The 21,150-nt window shown below is 40.8% G+C and overlaps 1 protein-coding gene across 5 annotated transcripts in view; it reads right to left on the reverse strand.

Annotated features, from left to right (window-relative positions):
* Nucleotides 1–21,150, reverse strand: part of KITLG (KIT ligand) — a 91,287-nt gene that overhangs the window by 11,252 nt on the left and 58,885 nt on the right. For 3 of the 5 annotated variants that reach the window (XM_014568994.4, XM_014568993.4, XM_014568996.4), the window contains exons 3-6: nt 17,762–17,824; nt 11,584–11,754; nt 8,671–8,833; nt 6,717–6,800 (exon numbers count right to left, since the gene is read on the reverse strand). In XM_014568994.4, coding sequence (XP_014424480.3) covers nt 6,717–6,800; nt 8,671–8,833; nt 11,584–11,754; nt 17,762–17,824 — 481 coding nt within the window. The remainder of the gene's footprint in view (nt 1–6,716; nt 6,801–8,670; nt 8,834–11,583; nt 11,755–17,761; nt 17,825–21,150) is intronic. The other 2 variants (XM_014568995.4, XM_075932868.2) reach the window with 2 other exon arrangements.

The following is a 21,150-nucleotide window of genomic DNA, read 5'->3' on the forward strand; positions in this document are numbered from 1 at the left end:
CTTTCACCCAGTTTTATTCAGTATCAGGAACTGCTGCTGAAATGGTTATGAGGCTACATGGAAAACCTCAGATGGAGTATTGGAAAAGAGAGGCTGCTGTGGTAGATTACAATATTCAGTTTATAAAATATAGGCCCTGAGTTTAACCATGATTCTGACCAAGACTGAACTCTGCTAGGACCCTGCAGGTGTATAAATAATGAAGTGAAATTACAGTCAACCAGAAATGATACCTGATTACTGTTTACTGAAAGAGTAGATATTGTATAGAGAAAGAAAAAAAGAAAAATCCAGCTAAACACGGCAGCCAGTTGTGTGGAATGGAAAGGAAACACTAAATACAGAGCCAAGCGATTAATCTGCTGTCTTTGAATGTTCTCCTTCCGTAGCATTTGCAGTTTCTATTATCTTAGGGAATAGAGACTGACTGGAAGACTATGTAACACATCAAGCCCTCCCACAATTCACAGAGTTAATGTACTAATCTGAATTTGGGAGGGGTTTTCTGATGTGCATTTCATAAATTCAGAGCCATTACTCAACCAATAGCTTAATCTCATCTGGGACTAGACCTAAGGGGTTTTGGAACCAGAACTAGACTCCTTTGAATAAACATGGAAATAATTCAAATTGCTGTGCATTCATCTTAAGGCACACATGTCTAATTATTAAAAGTAATTCCAACATGGTTCTTATGGATTACTCAGGAATAATGCAGAATTGTTTCTGCCCGGGTTAAAAAACATCTTTATTTTGTTAGCTTTCTTCTTTCTTGGACGTTTTACGATTATACAACTAGAGTTTGGATTACCCAAAGCTATGGGTGTTCCCATTTTTAAAGTCTTACTCCATATATTCCTGGGAAAATGAATAATCATCCAAAGGAAGGTATGTATGTTGTTGGAGATTGCAGACAGCAAAGAAATTATTTGATAACATGTTACTTAAGATAGCATATGTAACCTACCATAAATTCTCCACTTACTCTGCAATGCCAGTCTCGGCATGCATTGATGTGTTTATAGACTTTTTACATACAATGCTTTCAGCAACAGTTATTGAAACTAAATACACCGGTATTTAGTTACCTGCTACATTTTCACATTTGTTAATGTACATATTTAAATGAGTCTTAATGGATCATAAGTCTTAATGGATCAGAAGGTTGAAAAAGCTACCAGAGGAGAAGCTGTTCTGGATTTGGTTTTAACAAATAGGGAGGAACTAGTTGAGAACTTGAAAGTGGAAGACAGTATAGGGGACAGTGATCATGAAATAATAGAGTTCATGATCTTAAGGAAAGGTAGAAGGGAGACCAGCACAATTGAGGTAATGGATTTCAGGAAGGCAGATTTTGATAAGCTCAGAGAACTTGTAGGTAAGGTCCCATGGGAAGCAAGACTGAAGGGAAAAACAACTGAGGAGAGTTGGAAGTATTTCAAAGGGACGTTGTTAAGGGCCCAAAAGCAAACAATTCCACTGTGTAGGAAAGATAGAAAATATGGCAAAAGACCAGCTTGGCTTAACAAGGAGATCTTGCATGATCTCAAAATAAAAAAGGAGTCATATAAAAAATGGAAACTAGGACAAATAACAAAGGATGAATATAGGCAAGCAACACGGGAATGCAGGGGCAAGATTAGAAAGGCAAAGGCACAAAATGAGATCAAACTAGCTACAGGCATAAAGGGAAACAAGAAGACCTTTTATAAATACATTAAAAGCAAGAGGAAGACCAAGGACAGGGTAGGCCCACTGCTTAGTGAGGAGGGAGAAGCAGTAACAGGAAACTTGGAAATGGCAGAGATGCTCAATGACTTCTTTGTTTCGGTCTTCACCGAAAAGTCTGGAGGTGTGCCTAACGTAGTGAATACAAGCAGAGAGAGGGTAAGTTTAGAAGATAGGATACACAAAGAACAAGTTAAAAATCACTTAGGAAAGTTAGATGTCAGCAAGTCACCAGGTCCTGATGAAATGCATCCCAGGATACTCAAGGAGCTGATAGAGGAGGTATCTGAGCCTTTAGCTATGATTTTTGAAAAATCATGGCAGACAGGGGAGATTCCAGAAGACTGGAAAAGGGCAAATATTGTGCCCATCTATAAAAAGGGGAATAAGAACAACCCAGGAAACTACAGACCGGTCAGTTTAACGTCTGTCCCAGGGAAGATAATGGAGCAGGTAATTAAGGAAATCATATGCAAACACTTGGAAGGTAATAAAGTGATAGGGAATAGCCAGCATGGGTTTGTGAAGAACAAGTCATGCCAAACTAATCTGATAGCTTTCTTTGATAGGATAACGAGCCTTGTGGATAAGGGAGAAGCGGTGGATGTCATATACCTAGACTTTAGTAAGGCATTTGATACGGTCTCGCATGAGATTCTTATTGATAAACTAGGCAAATATAACTTAGATAGGGCCACGATAAGGTGGGTGCATAATTGGCTGGATAACCGTAGTCAGAGAGTTGTTGTTAACGGTGATAAATCCTGCTGGAAAGGGATAACAAGTGGAGTTCCGCACGGGTCTGTTTTGGGACCCGTACTGTTCAATATCTTCATCAATGATGTAGATATTGGGATAGAGAGTACGCTTATTAAGTTTGCAGATGATACCAAACTGGGTGGGGTTGCAACTTCTTTGGAGGATAGGGACATAATTCAAAATGACCTTAGCAAGTTAGAGAAATGGTCAGAGGTAACAGGATGAGGTTTAATAAAGAGAAATGCAAAGTGCTCCACTTAGGAAGGAACAATCAGTTCCATACATACAAGATGGGAAGCGACTGTCTAGGAAGGAGCATGGCGGAAAGGAATCTAGGGGTCATAGTGGACCACAAGTTGAATATGAGTCAACAGTGTGATGCTGTTGCAAAAAAAGCAAATATGATTCTAGGTTGTATCAACAGGTGTGTTGTAAGCAAAACTCGTGAAGTCATTCTGCCGCTCTACTCTGCACTAGTTAGGCCTCAGCTGGAGTACTGTGTCCAGTTCTGGGCGCCACATTTCAAGAAAGATGTGGAGAAATTGGAAAGGGTACAGAGAAGAGCGACAAGAATGATTAAAGGTTTAGAGAACATGACCTATGAAGCCAGGCTTCATGAACTGGGCTTGTTTAGTTTGGAAAAAAGAAGATTAAGGGGGGACATGATAGCGGTTTTCAAATATCTAAAAGGGTGTCACAAGGAGGAAGGAGAAAATTTGTTCCTCTTGGTTTCTGAGGACAGGACAAGGAGTAATGGGCTTAAAGTGCAGCAGGGGAGGTTTAGATTGGACATTAGGAAAAAATTCCTAACTGTCAGGGTGGTCAAATATTGGAATAAATTGCCAAGGGAGGTGGTGGAATCTCCCTCTCTGGAGATATTTAAGAACAGGTTAGATAGACATCTGTCAGGGATGGTGTAGACGAAGCTTGGTCCTGCCTTGAGGGCGGGGGGCTGGACTCGATGACCTCTCGAGGTCCCTTCCAGTCCTATTATTCTATGATTCTATGATAAACTAGTTTGATTTCAAATTAGACAAAACTTATTGGAAAGTCTCATTTCTGATAAGAAGGCCTCAGGAGTTTTCCTTTCCTTTAGTATTTACACAAACTCAAGGAATTTGAGAATTGAAGGAAATACTCAATTAGGTTTGTACCTGGGGAGGCAGGGCACGTGGGACACAATCTTCTAAATATGTGTCAGGTCATGACAAATTCTGTTTTGTAAACTTGTTTAAAGATAACTGAGTTTTCAGAAGTTGTTGGAGTGACATACTGAAACTAATCATGGCAGGTTTTATCACATATTACTTATTTCTGATATCTACAGTTGGGAAGGTCCTTCCAAAAAACAAAAGAGAAAAGCCCTGTTACATGATACCTGCCCCTTCTGGAGAGAAAAGATAGGAAACTGGTACAATATATGCAATTATGTTCTAGTGTTTATATTTTAATTTACATTACTCCCATATGACTTCTCAAGCCTGCCTGCTAGTCTTCTGTATGAATCACAGCACAGATTGCTATAGATTCCCTCTTAAAGACCTAAAAGGTTAATGGCCTTACAGATACACTCAGGAACAATTTACAATCAATAGGAGATGGCATGAAAGAAAGCAGAGGCGTTTGAGAGATGCTGATAAAGTTTGTAATGGGAGAAGAAGGAAGCTCAGATTAAGCGAGGGGAAGTGAAGAGGGACATAGTGAATCCTTAAACAACTAATAATCTAGCAGCATCTTAAAAACTAACAAAACATGTATTGTAGATGGTATCATGAGCTTTTGTGGGTACATTTTGTGGGTGTTTCATCTGTAGAAGTGGATTGTACTCATGGAAGCTCTTCAGATGAAACACCCATGAAATATACCCACAAAAGCTCATGACGCCATCTACAGGTTTTGTTGGTCTTTAAGGTGCTGCTAACTATTGGCTGTTTAAGTTTTTCCAGTTGCAGACTAACTTGGCTACCCCTCTGAAAATAGTGATTCCGGTTTAACTTCAGTTTAAAAACAATGGTCTGCCACATTTTACTTCCTAACAGTAGAAATTTCAAACCCAAAGAATGGTAAGAGTCACTAAAACACCTGAATTTTAGCAGGTTTGGGCCAACATATACCCTCCATTTAAACATCCTTAACAGGGACAGACTCCTGCAACCTTTAGCTATTCTGGGGATGCCTAATGATCTGCTCTTTTCCCTGTGTTTCAAGTTTCTAAGGGCGGCCAGTTGACCATTTTGGCCACGCCTGAGAGGAAGGGAGCATTCCTTCAGTCATTCAAGAGACTCGGGAAGAAGGCTCCTCTGAAGTGCCAGGTACATGTTTCATTAGTGAGTACTCATCTGGCAGCTGCTCTATGTCAGAGTGCAATGGTCAGCACTCTGGAAATAGTACATCTTGCAAATTGTGTGGATGCTCGGGAAGCATTAGAAGCTATTTCTGGAACTTTGCAGTTTGCAATTTCTGTAGGTGGCCTCTGTAGTACCATGAACACTATTTGGTTTTTTTTTCAAAAGATTTTGCTAATTCCCATGAAATAAGGGTAGCTTCCATCACTTGTGCTGCAGTAGCTACAGTTCTATTTGTAGTAGCTAGCTCAATGAGAGCTAGTACAGATATACCTCCTTGAGCTTGGAATTACACCCCTGCCTTGAAGAGCAGACCAACCCTAAATCTCCCCCATCCCCACTTCCTAAAGAGACAGCCCAGAAGTTATTATGGATGCAAACCATCTGGAAGCTAGAGACTGGTTTGTAGAGCCACAAGACAAGCAGGGTGCAGAAATGTTGACAATAAAGAGTCAGTTTGCGTAAGAGCCCACAGGGAGTGGAGGAAGTGCATCCTTAGTAGCTTCTCCTGTCTCATGGCCAGGATGTACTTTCTTTCTTATCAGGCAGACAGGCTGCCACAGGTTTCTTTCCTTGTGCCTCCCTCAACAGGAGCAGCATCTTTCACCCTGCTTCCCCACTACACCACATAGTTAGTTACCCAGATAGATATGAAGTAAATAAAAAGAGCTGGAAAGGGACATACAGCATGGTATGGCTGTTGATGCAGAAAAGGCACTGAGGAAATAATACTGTTACAATCTGGGATGCTGGCAAGAAAGACTAGTTCCTGGTACCAGACCAGAAATTACTATGGGAGATGGCTTCTTTTGTCCCCCTGCATCTTCTTTCATTCCAACACAGCAGCTGCCAGATTTGGTCAGTGTTCCTTCTAAGCTGTGTAGCAGCACAGGTGATTAATCAGCCCCACCCTGTCAGGGCTCCATGCATGGAGGGATCACTGGATTTGGTGATGTTACCAATGCCTCCCACAGGTAATTTATAAGGGCAGAAGATGGGAAACATCTTTCTTTCCTATCATTAGGACACTGAAATCAGGACTCTGGATGTCCACCCAGGTATTGCTCTAAATCTGCCACAAATATCTGAGCAATACCTCAGCCTCCAACAGGCTCTGACAGACGCCCCATGCTCCAGAGATGGGAAATCAAGCCCTTGATCTAAATAACATACTAAAAATTTGCTGGTTTTGTGTTCATCCCCTCAGATCAGGGGTTCCTAGGTCTAAAGTTTATTTTAAGTTGCTGTAAAGAGAAAGTAGCATCTTTTAAGTCTGCAGCAATTTTAATTAAGTTTAAAAACTAGAGAACACATACATTTAAATACATGCAACTTCATCTCTTAAATATGCACCCATTAAGCTGGTAATTATACAAAGACTGGAAAGAGAGGAAAACAAGTCCATCTGAATGTGGCCTATTAGAATATGCTGTATCCAAATGATCACTTGTTTAGAATCATCAGAGTTGACACTGTAAATCAATAGAGTTAGTATCATGATGTGAGTTCACACACAAAAAAACCCCTTCAGCAGTAGTTTTGCAACTGTTTCATTTTCTGTCCACTAAAAATTAAATGTTTAGGCAGAAATGTCAGTTGAGGTCATATGGTTTGTAAGTCCTAAAGGCACTAGCAGATCAGAATGTAGAGATCTGCATTGTATAATTTTTGAAAGTCACCATGTAGTTGCAACTGTGTGGTGTTCTTGGAATCTGACTGAAGCCGGTCATTTCATTTTGGTGTAATTACTGATAATATGATATACCATCAGACATTAGCATGATTCATCTGCTTTGCACAATTAGAGCTATTTTCCTCTAAGTGCTCATAGAAAACAGTGTTAAAGGGAAATATACATGTATCAGTTCAGTTATTTGTACTTACTCTTACTGTCACTGCTGTCATTCCTAAGAGAGCTGGCAGCAACAGGAGGTAACAAAAATGGCTTTGTAACAGTGACTCTTGGATCTAAATAGAAAATGAGTGCCAGTATTACGCAACTTAAAATATAGTTCCCCCTATGTAAGGCACTTAGCTATAGGGCTACTCTAATCTACTAACATATGGTATTACATTATGGCTATAGGGGCTGGATTCACAAAGGTACTTAGGAATCTAAGCCATAGATTTAGGTGCCTAAATCTCATTGTAAGGGATAACTGGTTCACTAAATCCTGGCCTGGCTGTTGCCTACCTCATTAGGCACCTAGGTTTTTGCAGATAGAGTTCCCTATGTACTTAAGTTTCTGTCTCTAATCATCTTACTGCTGCCTTGATTAAAAACCTCAAAGGCTATCTCCTCCCTAATGCTTAGAGCAAACCATAAACCAGGTATTCACACGATCATTCATTCAAGAACCTAACCTGAGCTTGTTCAATTCTCTATATCATAAATCCACAATATTCTTTAGGGGGAATGGATAAATTCAGAGATTGTGCTATTTACAGTATACATTGTTCCAGACACTGTCTATAAACACCACCTTTTAATTCCTTTACATCTGCTTACCAGTGCTTAAAACTATATCACCTCAGACATCATCTCTGAATTGGCCCAGTATCTACAAAGACTTTTACAAAAAGATCATACTGTCCCAGTCAAGCAAAAGTAAAGTGCAAGATAAAAGACAGCACTAAGAACAGTGTGAGGGCACGTCTACACAGTAGGGCTAAAGTCAAATTAAGCTATGCACCTTCAGCTAAGTAAATTGTGTACCTTAAGTCGACATAGCTTAATTCAGCTTTTGGTGCTGTCTATGCAGCAGAAAGTCAAAGGAAGAACTCTCTTCCGTCAACTTCCCTTACTCCTCATAAAATGAGGGTTGCCATGAGCCAAAGTAAGAAGTCCTCCTGCTCAACATTATTTTGGAATAAAGGCTTGTAGTGTAGACACACACATTTTATTATTTCGGAATAACATCAGTTTTATAATGCTGCTGTGTAGATGTACCCTAAGGGTACATCTAGACTACAGGCTTTTGTCGACAGAGGCTTTGTCGACAGATACTACATCCAGTTCTGTCGACAAAGCAAGCCACTTTGTCGATCTGAGAGTATAGACGCAAAGAACAGTGTAGATGCAATAACACCTTCTGTCAACAGAACTCTGTCGACAAAAGGCGTTATTCCTTGCAGAATGAGGTTTACCGCTGTCAACAAAACCGCCGAGTTCTGTCGACGTTATGTCGACATAACTCGGCGTTAGTGTAGACACAGGTAAAGTTTTGTTGACAAAAGCCCACTTTTGTCGACAAACCCTGTAGTCTAGACACACCCTAAGAGAACAACCCAGGATATTTTTGTTGATATAAAAACAATCTGAGTATGTACACTGAAATAAATGAAGGCTCTATTAATAAACAGTGCCATACAGTGTTGCCCGTTTTTCCTACCAGGCTTCCTACTACTAGTATGACTTCAGCCATGACATTAGTAGTTGCTGTCACAGGCAATGTCTAGACTGCAGAGTTCTTCCTGGATACCAGAGGCATCCTGGAAAAGCCCTGCTGTGTCCAAGGACGTGTTCTTTTGGCATCCCTGTATTCCTCTCCAGGAGAGGAATAAGGAATGTTCCAAAAAAGGAGTTTGTTCTGAAATTTGGCTCTTTTGGGAAAAAAAGCGGAAAAAGATACGCAAATTGCAATTTGCGTATCTGTTTCTGACTTTTCTTTGCAGTGTAGACATAGCCACTGATAGTAAAAAACATGAGACTAATAGATCAAATCCTTAGACAGGAGTCTGAAGGGACATCACTTCACTGACTTCAAAGGAATTAAACCAGATTTACACCACTCGAGGAGCTGGCCCAACATAAATGGGAATAATTTTATGATCTTACTGTTCTCTGGTGTTTTTGTTGTTGATGGCAGAACACAGTCACTGTGATCTGACGTTTTTGCAAAATCCTTGTAGACTTCAATGGTGCTATTAAAGCGCCTAAAGAATTCTTCAGGAATGAACCTGCCTTCTTCATAAAGATGACCATTTTCTTTTATGAAATTCTAGAGAGAGAGATAGAATTCAATTTTTTTTAAAGCTTCAGACAAAAACACTCATTCTGGTAAATCTGGCCTTAAGAGAAATACAGTGGACACTCTACAAAGGAATTCCAATAGGTGATGCACACATGAAATTAAAATTTTCAGATACAGAGTTCTGCTTTACTTAGATCTTAACCGGGGCAGGGGGAGGGAGGGAATTCCTTGGAAGTTCCTTCAAATTACAGAGATTTCTTTTCTCATTTCCATTTATCTAAAAGCCTTTTTTTTTTTAAAGATAAATATTTAAGTCAAATCACATTTAATTTAAAAAAAGTAACTTGTGGCAGCAGACCATGGGGAAATCACAGATACATTTGGGTGTGTGCTAAATTACAAAATTAGGATTGTAATGGAAAGGTAATTAAATACAATCACCACCACAGCAACTAAATAATGCACCTGACTGCAAGTCAGGGTATCAGGTTCTACTTTGAGGTTTGCCATAGATTTGCTGTGTGTAATGAGCAAGTTACTTCACCTCTCTCTGCATCTCTTTTTCTTTATAAAATGGGAATAATCTACTGATCAAAGGTAACTATGCACAGAGGGTGAAAATCTTGTCTTCAACAGGATCTCTCACCTAGTACTTTTAATTAAGTATAATTCATTATTAACAAAACCATTAGTCATATATAGAGTACGCATAGCCGGGCAATGTAACTCAGAATGTGATTAGACACATTAGGGCGTATACCTAAAAGTAATTAACAAATTTAACTCTTTCATTACTCTTATTCACAAAAAGGCTAGAATCAGACTCCTAGGGTACGTCTAGACTACAGGCTTTTGTCAACAGAAGTTTTGTCGACAGATACTGTCAACAAAGCTTCTGTCGACAAAGAGTGTCTAGACTACATTCAGTTCTGTCGACAAAGCAAGCTGCTTTGTCGACAAAACCCTGTAGTCTAGACACAACCCTAGATGCAATAACACCTTCTGTCGACAGAACTCTGTCGACAGAAGGTGTTATGCCTCGTAAAATGAGGTTTACCAGCGTTGACAAAACTGCTGAGTTCTGTCGACGTTATGTCGACAGAACTCAGCGGTAGTGTAGACGCAGGTATAGTTTTGTCGACAAAAGTCCACTTTTGTCGACAAAACTCTGTAGTCTAGACACACCCCTAGACTGAGATTTCCTGAAGCGTATCCAGAAACTACTGGAATAAGGAAGATCCACCATAATGTAGAATTCTATTTTTCCATTAATTCAATATTAAGGTTTCTGAAACTGATTAGTATAATCTTACTAGTTTATCACAATCTTTTCACCATATTTTAGACTTAAAATTTGTAATTATGTTTAGGATTCCAGTGTAAGTTTGATGCAAAAATGAGGACTCATACTTATTTACATTGACCAGTTTCATTTATCTTGAGTATAAGAGTTAAACTTTTGGACTACACATTGACAACATACGGAATACAGTAGACTTCCGATCATCCAGCACCCTTGGGATCCAGGGGTGCCGGATTATTGGATATGCTGGAGTATCGGGAGGTACTCCGGTGGGGTGCTGAGACGGGTCTCCCGGGACCCGCACTGCATGGGGGGGTCGGCAGGGAATGACGCAGGGAGGGGCGAACCCTCCGCCGTGCTGCGGGGAGATGGTGGAAGCCCCGTGCAGCCAGCTGGCAAGCGGCGGTGGTGGTGGAGAAGGGGTGAGAGGCAGGAAGCCGTTTAAGGCAGGCAGGGAATGCTGCCTGCCTCTCACTCTCTCTCCGCTGCTGCCTCTTACAAGCTGGCGGCTGAGTTTCCCCGCTTGCAAGCTGGCTGCGTGGGGCTTCCGCATCCCTGCAACACAGTGGGGGGTTTGCCCCTCACCATGCCACCCCCCGTCCGCTTGCCTTAAACAGCTGCCTCCCTCTCGCCCCCTCTCTGCCGATACCTCTGGGCAGCTCCAATTGTCCAGCTGGCCAGAGCACTTTTGGGTTCCAGTTGGTGCTGGACTATCAGAAGTGCCGGACCACTGGATGCTGGACAATTGGAGTTTTACTGCATAATTATTTGGTTATCCTATACATTGTAATCCCTCTGAAGTTTTTTAAGTGGTTATACCTAAGACCAAGATTTTGTCACAGATATTTTAATACAAGTCAGACAGGTCATGTGCAATAAACAAAAAATCATGGATGCCTGGAACCTGTACATGATATGTAATAAAAATATTCGGGACAAAATGGGTTGGGAGAAAGGTCCAATATGCATCACTGTTAGGGCTCAAGGTTCCTCACACTGCCCTGCAGTGGTAAGAGACTGCAAAGGCCCCAACTCAAGAGCCCGGAAGGGGCCCCCACCACTTGTAGCTTCCTGGAGCTGCTGTCTGAGCGTTCTCTCAGGGCAGCTGGGAGCTGCAGATCTTGGTGGACAGCTCCAGCCGTGCCACCCCATGGCTGAAGGCATGGATGGCTCTGGAAGTCACAGATTCCATGACTTCATGATCTATATGAAAAAAATCATAATCTTAGCTTATACATTTTCTCACTTGATATGGCTAATAGCTAACATCTCTACATTGGCCAATTCAATACATCCTTAAAGGGGAAGTAGTAGTTGCATTGAAGAGGAATTGAAACAAAGAACACAGAACCTAAAGCAGCCTGGGTCACAGGGATGTTATGGGTTTTTTGTCACCATATCAACCCATGTACTCTGCTACAAAAATTCCTGTATAAAATTCTAATGTAAAGGGGGGAAACTTTTAGAAATATACCTTATTTTTTTCAGAATCAAGACATAATATAATATCATTGATTATCCTTGTTAGATTATTGATGATTGAATAGTTGCTTAAAACATCAGACATATCTGAAAATTTTTGCAGAAGATTATGCAGACTCCTTAAAAACTCAGGCACCATCAAATGCAGCCAACAGTGATTAGGCTGTTAGGGAATATAAAAAAGAAGAGAGGCAGATTAAACACCACACTTAACAAATTTTTGCATAAGTAACTCAGAGTTTAGAAGTAGATTAAGTTGTTCCTTCCAATTTGCATCATCTTGCACTTGTCTAAATTGAAATTTAACTGACATTTTGCCTGCTGTTCTCATGAGTTCCTCCTTTGGTACCCCGTACAATCCTTCTTGAACTTGTCTTACTTAATTATGTTATCAGCAAAGGTTGTAAGGGTGATACCCTTCTTCCAGTTTGGGAATAAATGTCATCCCTCGCTTTGAATATCTGATCTGTGGGCTACTCCAGGATTAACCTCTTTTCACGCTGTAACTGACCATGTATTCATACTCTTTCATATGATATCTGCCTAGTTTTTTTTAAACAACTATTTATTTGACAATTTTCTTCCATTCTTCAAAATGCCCCTCATCTTCATTTCACCACTGTTGCTCCCCTACACTTATATCTCACCTTAAATCAAGAAGGATTTTTGAGTTAAAGTTTCTATTCTGAAAAGTAAGTTCCTAAACTTTGACATTGTGGGATTCCACAATTGTTTTCACAATTTCTAAGCAATTTTATATATCATCATCTTCATCAACAACAACCATGGGCTCAATGCTCGTTGGTGTCCGATGCCTCCTTCACTATTTCTTTCCATCTTTCCCTGTCCAGTGTGGAGTGGCTTAGTTTCTGTAGACTAGCTCCACAGCAATCTATTGTATCATCTACACATTCTATGTAGGGTCTACCTCTCCTATTTGGACCATCCATTATGCTAAATACCAGGGTCTTTATTTTTCGCTCGTTGTTCATTCTGCAGATATGCCCAAATAGCTGTAACTTCCGTTGTATAACCTTTTGCAGTAGGTTCTCTTATGACTATATCTTCCTAAATAATTCCTCATTGGTGACCTTCTACATCCATCCTATTCTCAGGATCTTTCTATGACAACTCCTCTTGAACGCCAATATCCTTCTCTTCAAATCTTTTGTTATCACCCATGTCTCACATCCGTACAACATGGCTACATCTACACTGGCCCCTTTTCCGTAAGGGGCATGTAAATTTCACCTATCGTCGTAGGGAAATCCGCGGGGGATTTAAATATCCCCCGCGGCATTTAAATAAAAATGGCCGCCGCTTTTTTCCGGCTTTTAAAAAAGCCGGAAAAGAGCGTCTAGACTGGCCCCGATCCTCCGGAAAAAGCATCCTTTTCCGGAGGCTCTTATTCTTACTTCTTCCATCCAAATACTGAATTGCCCTGATTTTCTTCACCTTGTGAGATGATCACAATACTATGTGTTATATATGGTATTCCTTGTATGTGCAACATTTCATGTTGTGTTCAATCAGCATTACTTAGGACTGCCTGCTTTTATAACCTAATTTACGTCATTACCATTTAAGGATATTGTTCACCTTTCTGCATTTTTATGGGGGAGAGACATGCATGCCTTATAAGACTGAATCAACTATTGAGCCATCTTTATGATTGGAGAACAGGTTCACATTTACAGTTTAGCTTTACCGTAGTCTTCACTGTTATTTTTGTAAAAAGAAACCAATACGCACTATTATAGTATAAACTCCTTATAAGAGTCCCCATGTGAGGATATAACAAGCAGCAACATGTAATGATGTTGCTGTGCTGGCTCCAGGGTATTAGAGAGACAAGTTAGGTGACGAAATAGCTTTTATTGAACCAGTTTCTGTTGGTGAGAGAAGGTTTGAGCTTACACAGTGTTCTTCTTCAGCTCTGGGAATGGGAAATGTGACGTTTGGGGCACTGTGGAATTGACAAAGGTTGGCCTTGCCTCTCAGCTCCGAAGTGCAAACAAGAGAAGCAGCAATAAGCAGGAATAAGTAGAATCAGAGGCACTGGAAAAATATAGTGGGGTGCTGACAGCCATTGGACCAAAAACTGTAAGCTCTGTATATAGTGGAAACCACTTCAAGCCAGGGTGCTGCAGCAGCCCCCAAATCATAGTTCCAGCACCTATGAATAGGTTGTTGATCTTTATTTAGTAGTATGGACAGCTACGATACTGTGTCCTTTCACCCTACGCCCATTGGCCCAGATAGCAAAGTTAGTGCCGGTAATGAGCTACCACTAGAACAGCATTAGAAGCAATATGTTGTAGCGTAGAATACAAAAATTCTGTGTGACCAGTGTGGTTCTGTTTTGTTGCTTGTTTATTTTAATAAGTGCGATCTCTAGGAGCGTCACAAGGGGCTCTGAGTTATAGTGCTGTCACCAAGCTGATGATACACAGCTCTAAGTTTCCTGTTCATCTAAGTTAAGATATGGTGTCATGGATGGTCGGTGAAGGTAGGGCTGGGGGAGGCAAGCCCCTAGTCCCACCTGCAGCCTGCCCCTTCTACCAAGGCCCCGCTCCCATAAGAGCCAAGTTGCCTCTCTACCCCCCACCATCACCATGGGGAAGTGGAGCAGCGTGCCGCCACCGCCCCATTCTGTCCCCTCACCATTGGGAAGGCGGAGGGCACACAGCCCCAGCCTCCCCAGCCCCAGAGCACTTGGAAGGCAGGAGCTAGGGGGCAGCAACACTCCGCTGCCAATATGCTTACAGTAGGTGTTCCAGGGGGGCGGAGTGTTGGTGGGGCCAGGCTGGCCATTTGGGAAGGCAATGTCTCCTCCCACTTAGCATACCAGCCATCCATGTATGTTATTTCCTTGCTTTCTCAGTAGGGAGAGTCAAACATAGGGATGAGAATAAGCTCGGTGAAGTGTGTCCAAAAAACACAGACGTGATAACAGTTGAAAAAGAAAAACAAATAATGGAATTGAAGAATTTAGCACTGCTTCATCTGTACTAGGTATTTCAGCCCTTAACACAGTTTTACATCTCTGGGTATTTATTACCTAAATGCTCTTGTACTCCCAGGAAATAGCAGAAACAGCTTTTTATCTTTTTGCATTTAGCTAAGAGATTGCAGTCTCTTTTTATTGGTTCAGACTGTGATTTTTACCTCAAGGTTAGACTTCCGCAATGCACTCTATTTGGATCTACTCTTAGAGCTACTCAGATACTTCATCTAGTACATAATGCAAGAACTCTTGTGCTTAATGGAATTGGTCAGCTTGAGTACGTTACATGCACTGCATTGGCTTCCCATCTGCTTTATATGCAATTTACTTTGCTACTTTTAATCTATAAAACTTGAAGCTGCTACACTAGATACCATTTCACACTTTATGCACCATATAAAGTGTCTGATAAAGTAAGGCATTTTCCTCAATCCCTAGATGTGCACTCTTCAAGTCTGAATGCAGGACATTTGCTGGAGAGACTCCAGCTATGGGTTTCTTTGCTTGCAAGAATCTGTCAGAACCCATATTAAAGCCCATTTACTCATCCACCCATTTGCCAGAAGTCTCTAAACTGAGGCATTGTCCTTTTTTATTTATGTCTTGGTGAGTTAGTATGCTGCTCATTGTTAATATATATATGGGTATGTCTACACTACCCCGCTAGTTCGAACTAGCGGGGTAATGTAGGCATACTGCACTTGCAAATGAAGCCCGGGATTTGAATTTCCCGGGCTTCATTTGCATAAGCGGGGAGCCGCCATTTTTAAAACCCCGCTGGTTCGAACCCCGTGCAGCGCGGCTACACAGGGCTCGAACTAGGTAGTTCGGACTAGGCTTCCTATTCCGAACTACCAGTACACCGAACTACCGTGGTGTACTGAGGTGTACCGGTAATTCGGAATAGGAAGCCTAGTCCGAACTACCTAGTTTGAGCCCCGTGTAGCCGCGCTGCACGGGGTTCGAACCAGCGGGGTTTTAAAAATGGCGGCTCCCCACTTATGCAAATGAAGCCCGGGAAATTCAAATCCCGGGCTTCATTTGCAAGTGCGGTATGCCTACATTACCCCGCTAGTTCGAACTAGCGGGGTAGTGTAGACATACCCTATGGATGTTAGTTTTTACATGTGCAGCCAGATGCCATGGCAATGAAAGTACTGTAGAATCATAGAATCCTAGGGCTGGAAGAGATCTCAGGAGGTCATCGAATCCAGCCCGTGCCCAAAGTAGGACCAACCCCAACTAAATCATTCCAACCAGGGCTTTGTCAAGCCAAGACTTAAAAACCTTTAGGGATGGAGATTCTATCACCTCCCTAGGTAACCCATTCCAGTATTTCACCACCCTCCTAGTGAAATAGTTTTTCTTAATATCCAACCTACACCTCTCCCACTATAACCATTGTTCCTTGTTCTGCCATCCGTCATTACTGAGAACAGCCTCTCTCCACCCTCTTTGGAACCTCCCTTCAGGAAGTTGAAGGCTGCTATCAAATCCCCCCTCACTCTTCTCTTCTGCAGACTAAATAAGACCAGATCCCTCAGCCTCTCCTTGTAGGTCAAGTGCTCCAGACCCCTAATCATTTTGTTTACCCTCCGCTGGACCCTCTCCAATGCATCCACATCCTTTCTGTAGTGGGGGGCCCAGAACTGGATGCAATAGTCCAGATATTAATAAAAGGTGTTGTGTGTTTGAACTGCTTGTTGGATGGAGATGCCTTGCCCTTGGGAAATTCCTAAAACTGATTACCATAGCACAATATTCCAGATGTGGCCTCATAAAGGGGAATAATAACTTCTCTAGATCTGCTGGCACTGCTCCTCCTAATGCAACCTAATATTCCATTAGCCATCTTGGCTACAAGGGCACACTGGTTGACTCTTGTACACAGCTTCACATCCACTGTAATCCCCAGGTCCTTTTCTTCTGAACTGCTACCTAGCAAGTCGGTCCCCAGCCTGTAACAATGCTTTGGATTCTTCCATCCCAAGTGCAGGACTCTGCACTTGTCCTTGTTGAACCTTGTCAGATTTCGTTTGGCCCAATCCTCTAATCTGTCTAGGTCACTCTGGATCCTATCCCTATCTTCCAATGTATCTCCCTTTCACTGTGTCATCCGCAAACTTGATGAGGGTGCAATCCATCCCCATATCCAGGTCATTACTGAAGATGTTGAATAAAACCAGCCTTAGAACCGATCCTTGGGGCACTCCACTTGAAACCAACCACCAACCAGACATCAAGCCACTGATCACTACCTGTTGGGCCCCACAATTTAGCCAGCTTTCTATCCACCTTACAGTCCATTTATCCAATCTTTACATTCAAAGTCTGCATGTTTTATGGCCATCAATTCCTAAAGGCAATGATACTGAAAGGAAATTTGTTGGGCGAAAACAAAACACCATTCCATCTAAACTATACTTAACTAATTTATACTTTTGTAACTTCTTCCACTGAAAAGAGGTCTACACCAGTACTCTCTCAAATTATACTTTTTTTAAATTGAGTGTATGTCAGGGGGGCAATCTTTCAAATGAATTCCTTCATAAGATGAACAACAGGTCATTTGAACGAAACTTTAAAACCAGAACTAATATCAGATCATTCTGAAGCAATATATACAAGTATGTATTCTTTAGATCTTTCTATGATTTGTAATTTTTTTTTTAAAAAAAGCATATTTTTAAGACTGGTCATAATACAGTATTATGCAGGGGGAAAGAGTGATGCAAAGCATTATGTGAGTGAAATACAGTATTGTCCTAATCACTCAGCAACTTTATTAAGGAAATAGTTACTGAAACAGTCAATCCTTGTATGTTTCTATTTCTTTTAGCAGTCTCTTGTGTACAAGCTGTGGAAATGTTAACAAAGCACCTGTTATCACAGAACATTGTACAGTATGTTCTCTAACATAAATAAAAACAAGTTGTGTATCTAAATAAATAACATGTTCCCTGGTCCCAATCAGTAAATTGGATAATGACTGAAATGTGACTATTTGAAAAAGAAAAGGTCTTAAAAATGAAAATGAAAGTTGTTGCAAGATTTCTCTAATTAGCAAACATTTATATGACTGATGTGCTCATGTCAGAGAAATACAGAGCTGCAGCCATCATTACCTATTTTATTGGGATTGATTTTAAATGATTGTACATACCAAAGTTTCCATCTTCTGAACATACCTAAGGGTTATCATATAATCATTTGGAAGATTTCCAACCTAGAACAAATAGGTAATAAATAACATATTAGTGTTTGATAGAAAATTAAAGTTTTGTTTTAGTCAGTGTAGTTAATACAAATGTTTATACAGTATTTGACACAAATTCTAGAACTTATTTACCAGTTGCAATAACTTAACAGGTTAGTTTTTAGGGACTGTACATAAAAACATAAAAATGGCCATTCTGGGTCATAACCCAAGTTCCATATAGCTCATTATCGTGTCTTCTGATAGGGGCCACTGTCAGGTTTCCCAGGGTATGTCTACACTACCACCCTAGTTCGAACTAGGGTGGTAATGTAGGCAACCGGCTTCATGCAAATGAAGCCCGTGATTTGACTTTCCCGGCTTCATTTGCAGAAAGCCAGGTGCTGCCATTTTTAAATGTCCACTAGTGCGGACTCCGTGCCGCGCGGCCACACGCAGCACGGACTAGGTAGTTCGGACTAGGCTTCCGCACTAGCGGACATTTAAAAATGGCGGCGCCCGGCTTTATGCAAATGAAGCCCGGGAAATTCAAATCCCGGGCTTCCTTTGCAACTCTGGTTGCCTACATTACCACCCTAGTTCGAACTAGGGTGGTAGTGTAGACATACCCCCAGAGAGAATGAACAGAACTGATGATCCATCCCCGTCACCCATTCCCACCTTCTGGGAAAGAGAAGATGGAGACACCCTCTCTTGTATTCACAGACAGCAATCTTATCTTCATTCAGCCTCCTTTTCATTAGACTTAAAAGAGCTTGGCTTGTGAGTCTTTTCTCATAAAGATTGGTTTTATTTTCCTTGTATCATTTTTGGTAGCCTTTCTCTGCACCTGTTCTACTTTGAATTAATCCTTCTTAAACACTAGAGACAAGAACTGCACACAGCATTCCCCATGTGCTCTCACCACTGCCTTGTATAATGGTACTAATACTTCCCTGTCTCTTCTGGAAGTACCATGCTTGATGCAACCTAAGGCTGCATCCGCTTTTTTCACAGCTGCATCACACTGGTGGCTCACAGTCATTTTGTAATCAATCATCCCATGCTCGTTTTTCTCTTCCTCTGTTGCTTCCAACTGATAAAGCCCCATCTTATAGCAAAAAATTGTTGTTAGCGGCTAAACATAAGACCCTGCACTTTGCACTATTACATTTAATCTCATTTCTATTTCTCCATCTTACAAGCTTATCCAGATTTTCTTGCATGACATTCTGGGCCACAACTTTGTATCGCCCACAAATTTTATGAACATGTTCCTGTTAGGATATAGATACTCGGGCCTGCTTATAAAGGTCTATATTTTAAGAATTCTGGTGTATTCTTGCAGAGGTATAAAAACAAAGAATCAAAATCACAGGTTATCTATGTGTGCTGGTCTGAGGCCTTGTTCTTAAGCTAAGGCTTTTGGCTATGCAGGAGGAGCTTTCAAACTAGTTATACTGAAATAAGGCTCATTATTAATAGTTGGGGTTGTGTGATCCTCATTTCTTTATTGCTTTGTTATTGCTCCCCATCTCTCTATTGTTTATCTCTATTATTCTGTCTGGTTCTTGATTGCTTTGGTTTGCTATATAATTAATGTTGCTGGTATAAACCAAGTAAGGTGGTGGGATATAATTGATTAGATAATCATGTTACAATGTTAGGATTAGTTACATAAATTTCAGTAGAATGATTGGTTGAGGTATACCTGAGAGAAAAAAATATATTATTTTTATTATATATGTGACAAACAGGAAGAGGGCGGGGAAAAAACAAGGTAAAAATGAAAGGAAATTGGATTCATGCTTGCTGGAAGATAACCCCAATAAATATCAAATTGTTTGCATCTCTGGACTTCGGATATTGCTGTTCCCTGTTCATGTGAGAAGAACTGGGGAAGTGAAAGTGTGAAGTGATAAGCCCTCTAACAATTCCCATGTTTTGTGCCAAGGTCATTAACAAAAAACTGCATTAAGATTGGTTCCAAGACTGATCCCCAAGGAACTCTACCAATAACCTACCTCTAGCCTAAGTTCACCTTTCACTACAACTTTCTGTATTTACCGTTACCCATTCCGTTACCCACTTTTCAGTTCTCTTATTAATCCCCATATTCTCCAGTTTAACTAATAATTTCACATATGGAATTGTATAAAATGCCTGACTGAAATCCAAGATTAGATCCTCTGCATTTCCTTTCTCTCTTAAAAACAACAACAACAAAACCCAGTAATCTTAAAGAAAAAAAATCAGGTTAGTCTGGCATGATCTATCATTTGTAAAACCATGTTGTATTTTATCCCAATTATTGTCCAACTCTGTCCTTAATTACGTTCTCTTTCAAACTTTGTTCCAAGACCTTGCATACAATTCAAGTCAAACTAACAGGTCTGTAGTCTACTGGACCACTTTTTCCACTTTCCTAAATACAGGTACTATAGTTGCAGTATTGAAGCACTGGAAATGGGTGGAACCTCCATCCTAAGAGGTTTTAAATCCTGGATTGACAAAGCCCTGGCTGGAATGATTTAGTTGGGATTGGTTCTGTTTTTAGCAGAGGGTTAGACTCAATGGTCTCCTGACGTCTCTTTCAGCCCTATTAATAGGGTATGACCCTATTTCATACCCTAGCAATAGGGTATGACCCCGGAGCTCACAGATTCATTAAAAATTCCTTGTTATTGGGCTTGCATTTAGTGTGTCAGTTCCTTTAATACTGTTAGATGGAAATTATCCAGGCTCTTTGATTAAGTTCCATTAATGTCTTTTGAGTTTGACTTTCATTTCAGATGTTGTCATTTCTAGCTCCATGCCCATGTTGCCATTGGTTACTCAGCCACTCCCCCTAATCTCTTCATTAGCCTCATTAAAAACTAATCAGGCAAAGTATGTGTTTTAGTGTTGGGCCATGCCTAGATTATCTTTAATCTTCATCTCATCCTCAGTGCTTGGAAGTCTGACTTTTTTCCTTATTTTCTTTATGTATATGGCAGCTGAAAGTTTTACTATGGGTCTTAATTCCCTTTGCAAGGTCCAATGCTGCTTGGTTTTTGGCAGTTCCCACTTTATCCCTATACTTTTTGAGCGACAAGAGATAGCTTTGCAAATCCCTCCATCTTCCAGCCCTTGTAGGCTTTCTGCTTTCTCAATCACCCATTTGAAACAGTTGCTCATCCAGCTCGTTCTGCAACCCTCTCCTATGTATTTTTTCCCCATTGTTTGGGATGCAGGCTTCAGATAGCTTCCCCATCTTAAAGTAATTCTAAGCCTTCCCACATTTTAGATTCTTGAGTTCTTTGGTACAGTCTATGTCCTTAACAAATTCCCTTAATGTTTCAAAGTTTGCTCTTTTA

This window comes from Pelodiscus sinensis, chromosome 1, assembly GCF_052426305.1.
Source record: "Pelodiscus sinensis isolate ZL-2025 chromosome 1, ASM5242630v1, whole genome shotgun sequence".
NCBI lineage: Eukaryota > Metazoa > Chordata > Testudines > Trionychidae > Pelodiscus > Pelodiscus sinensis.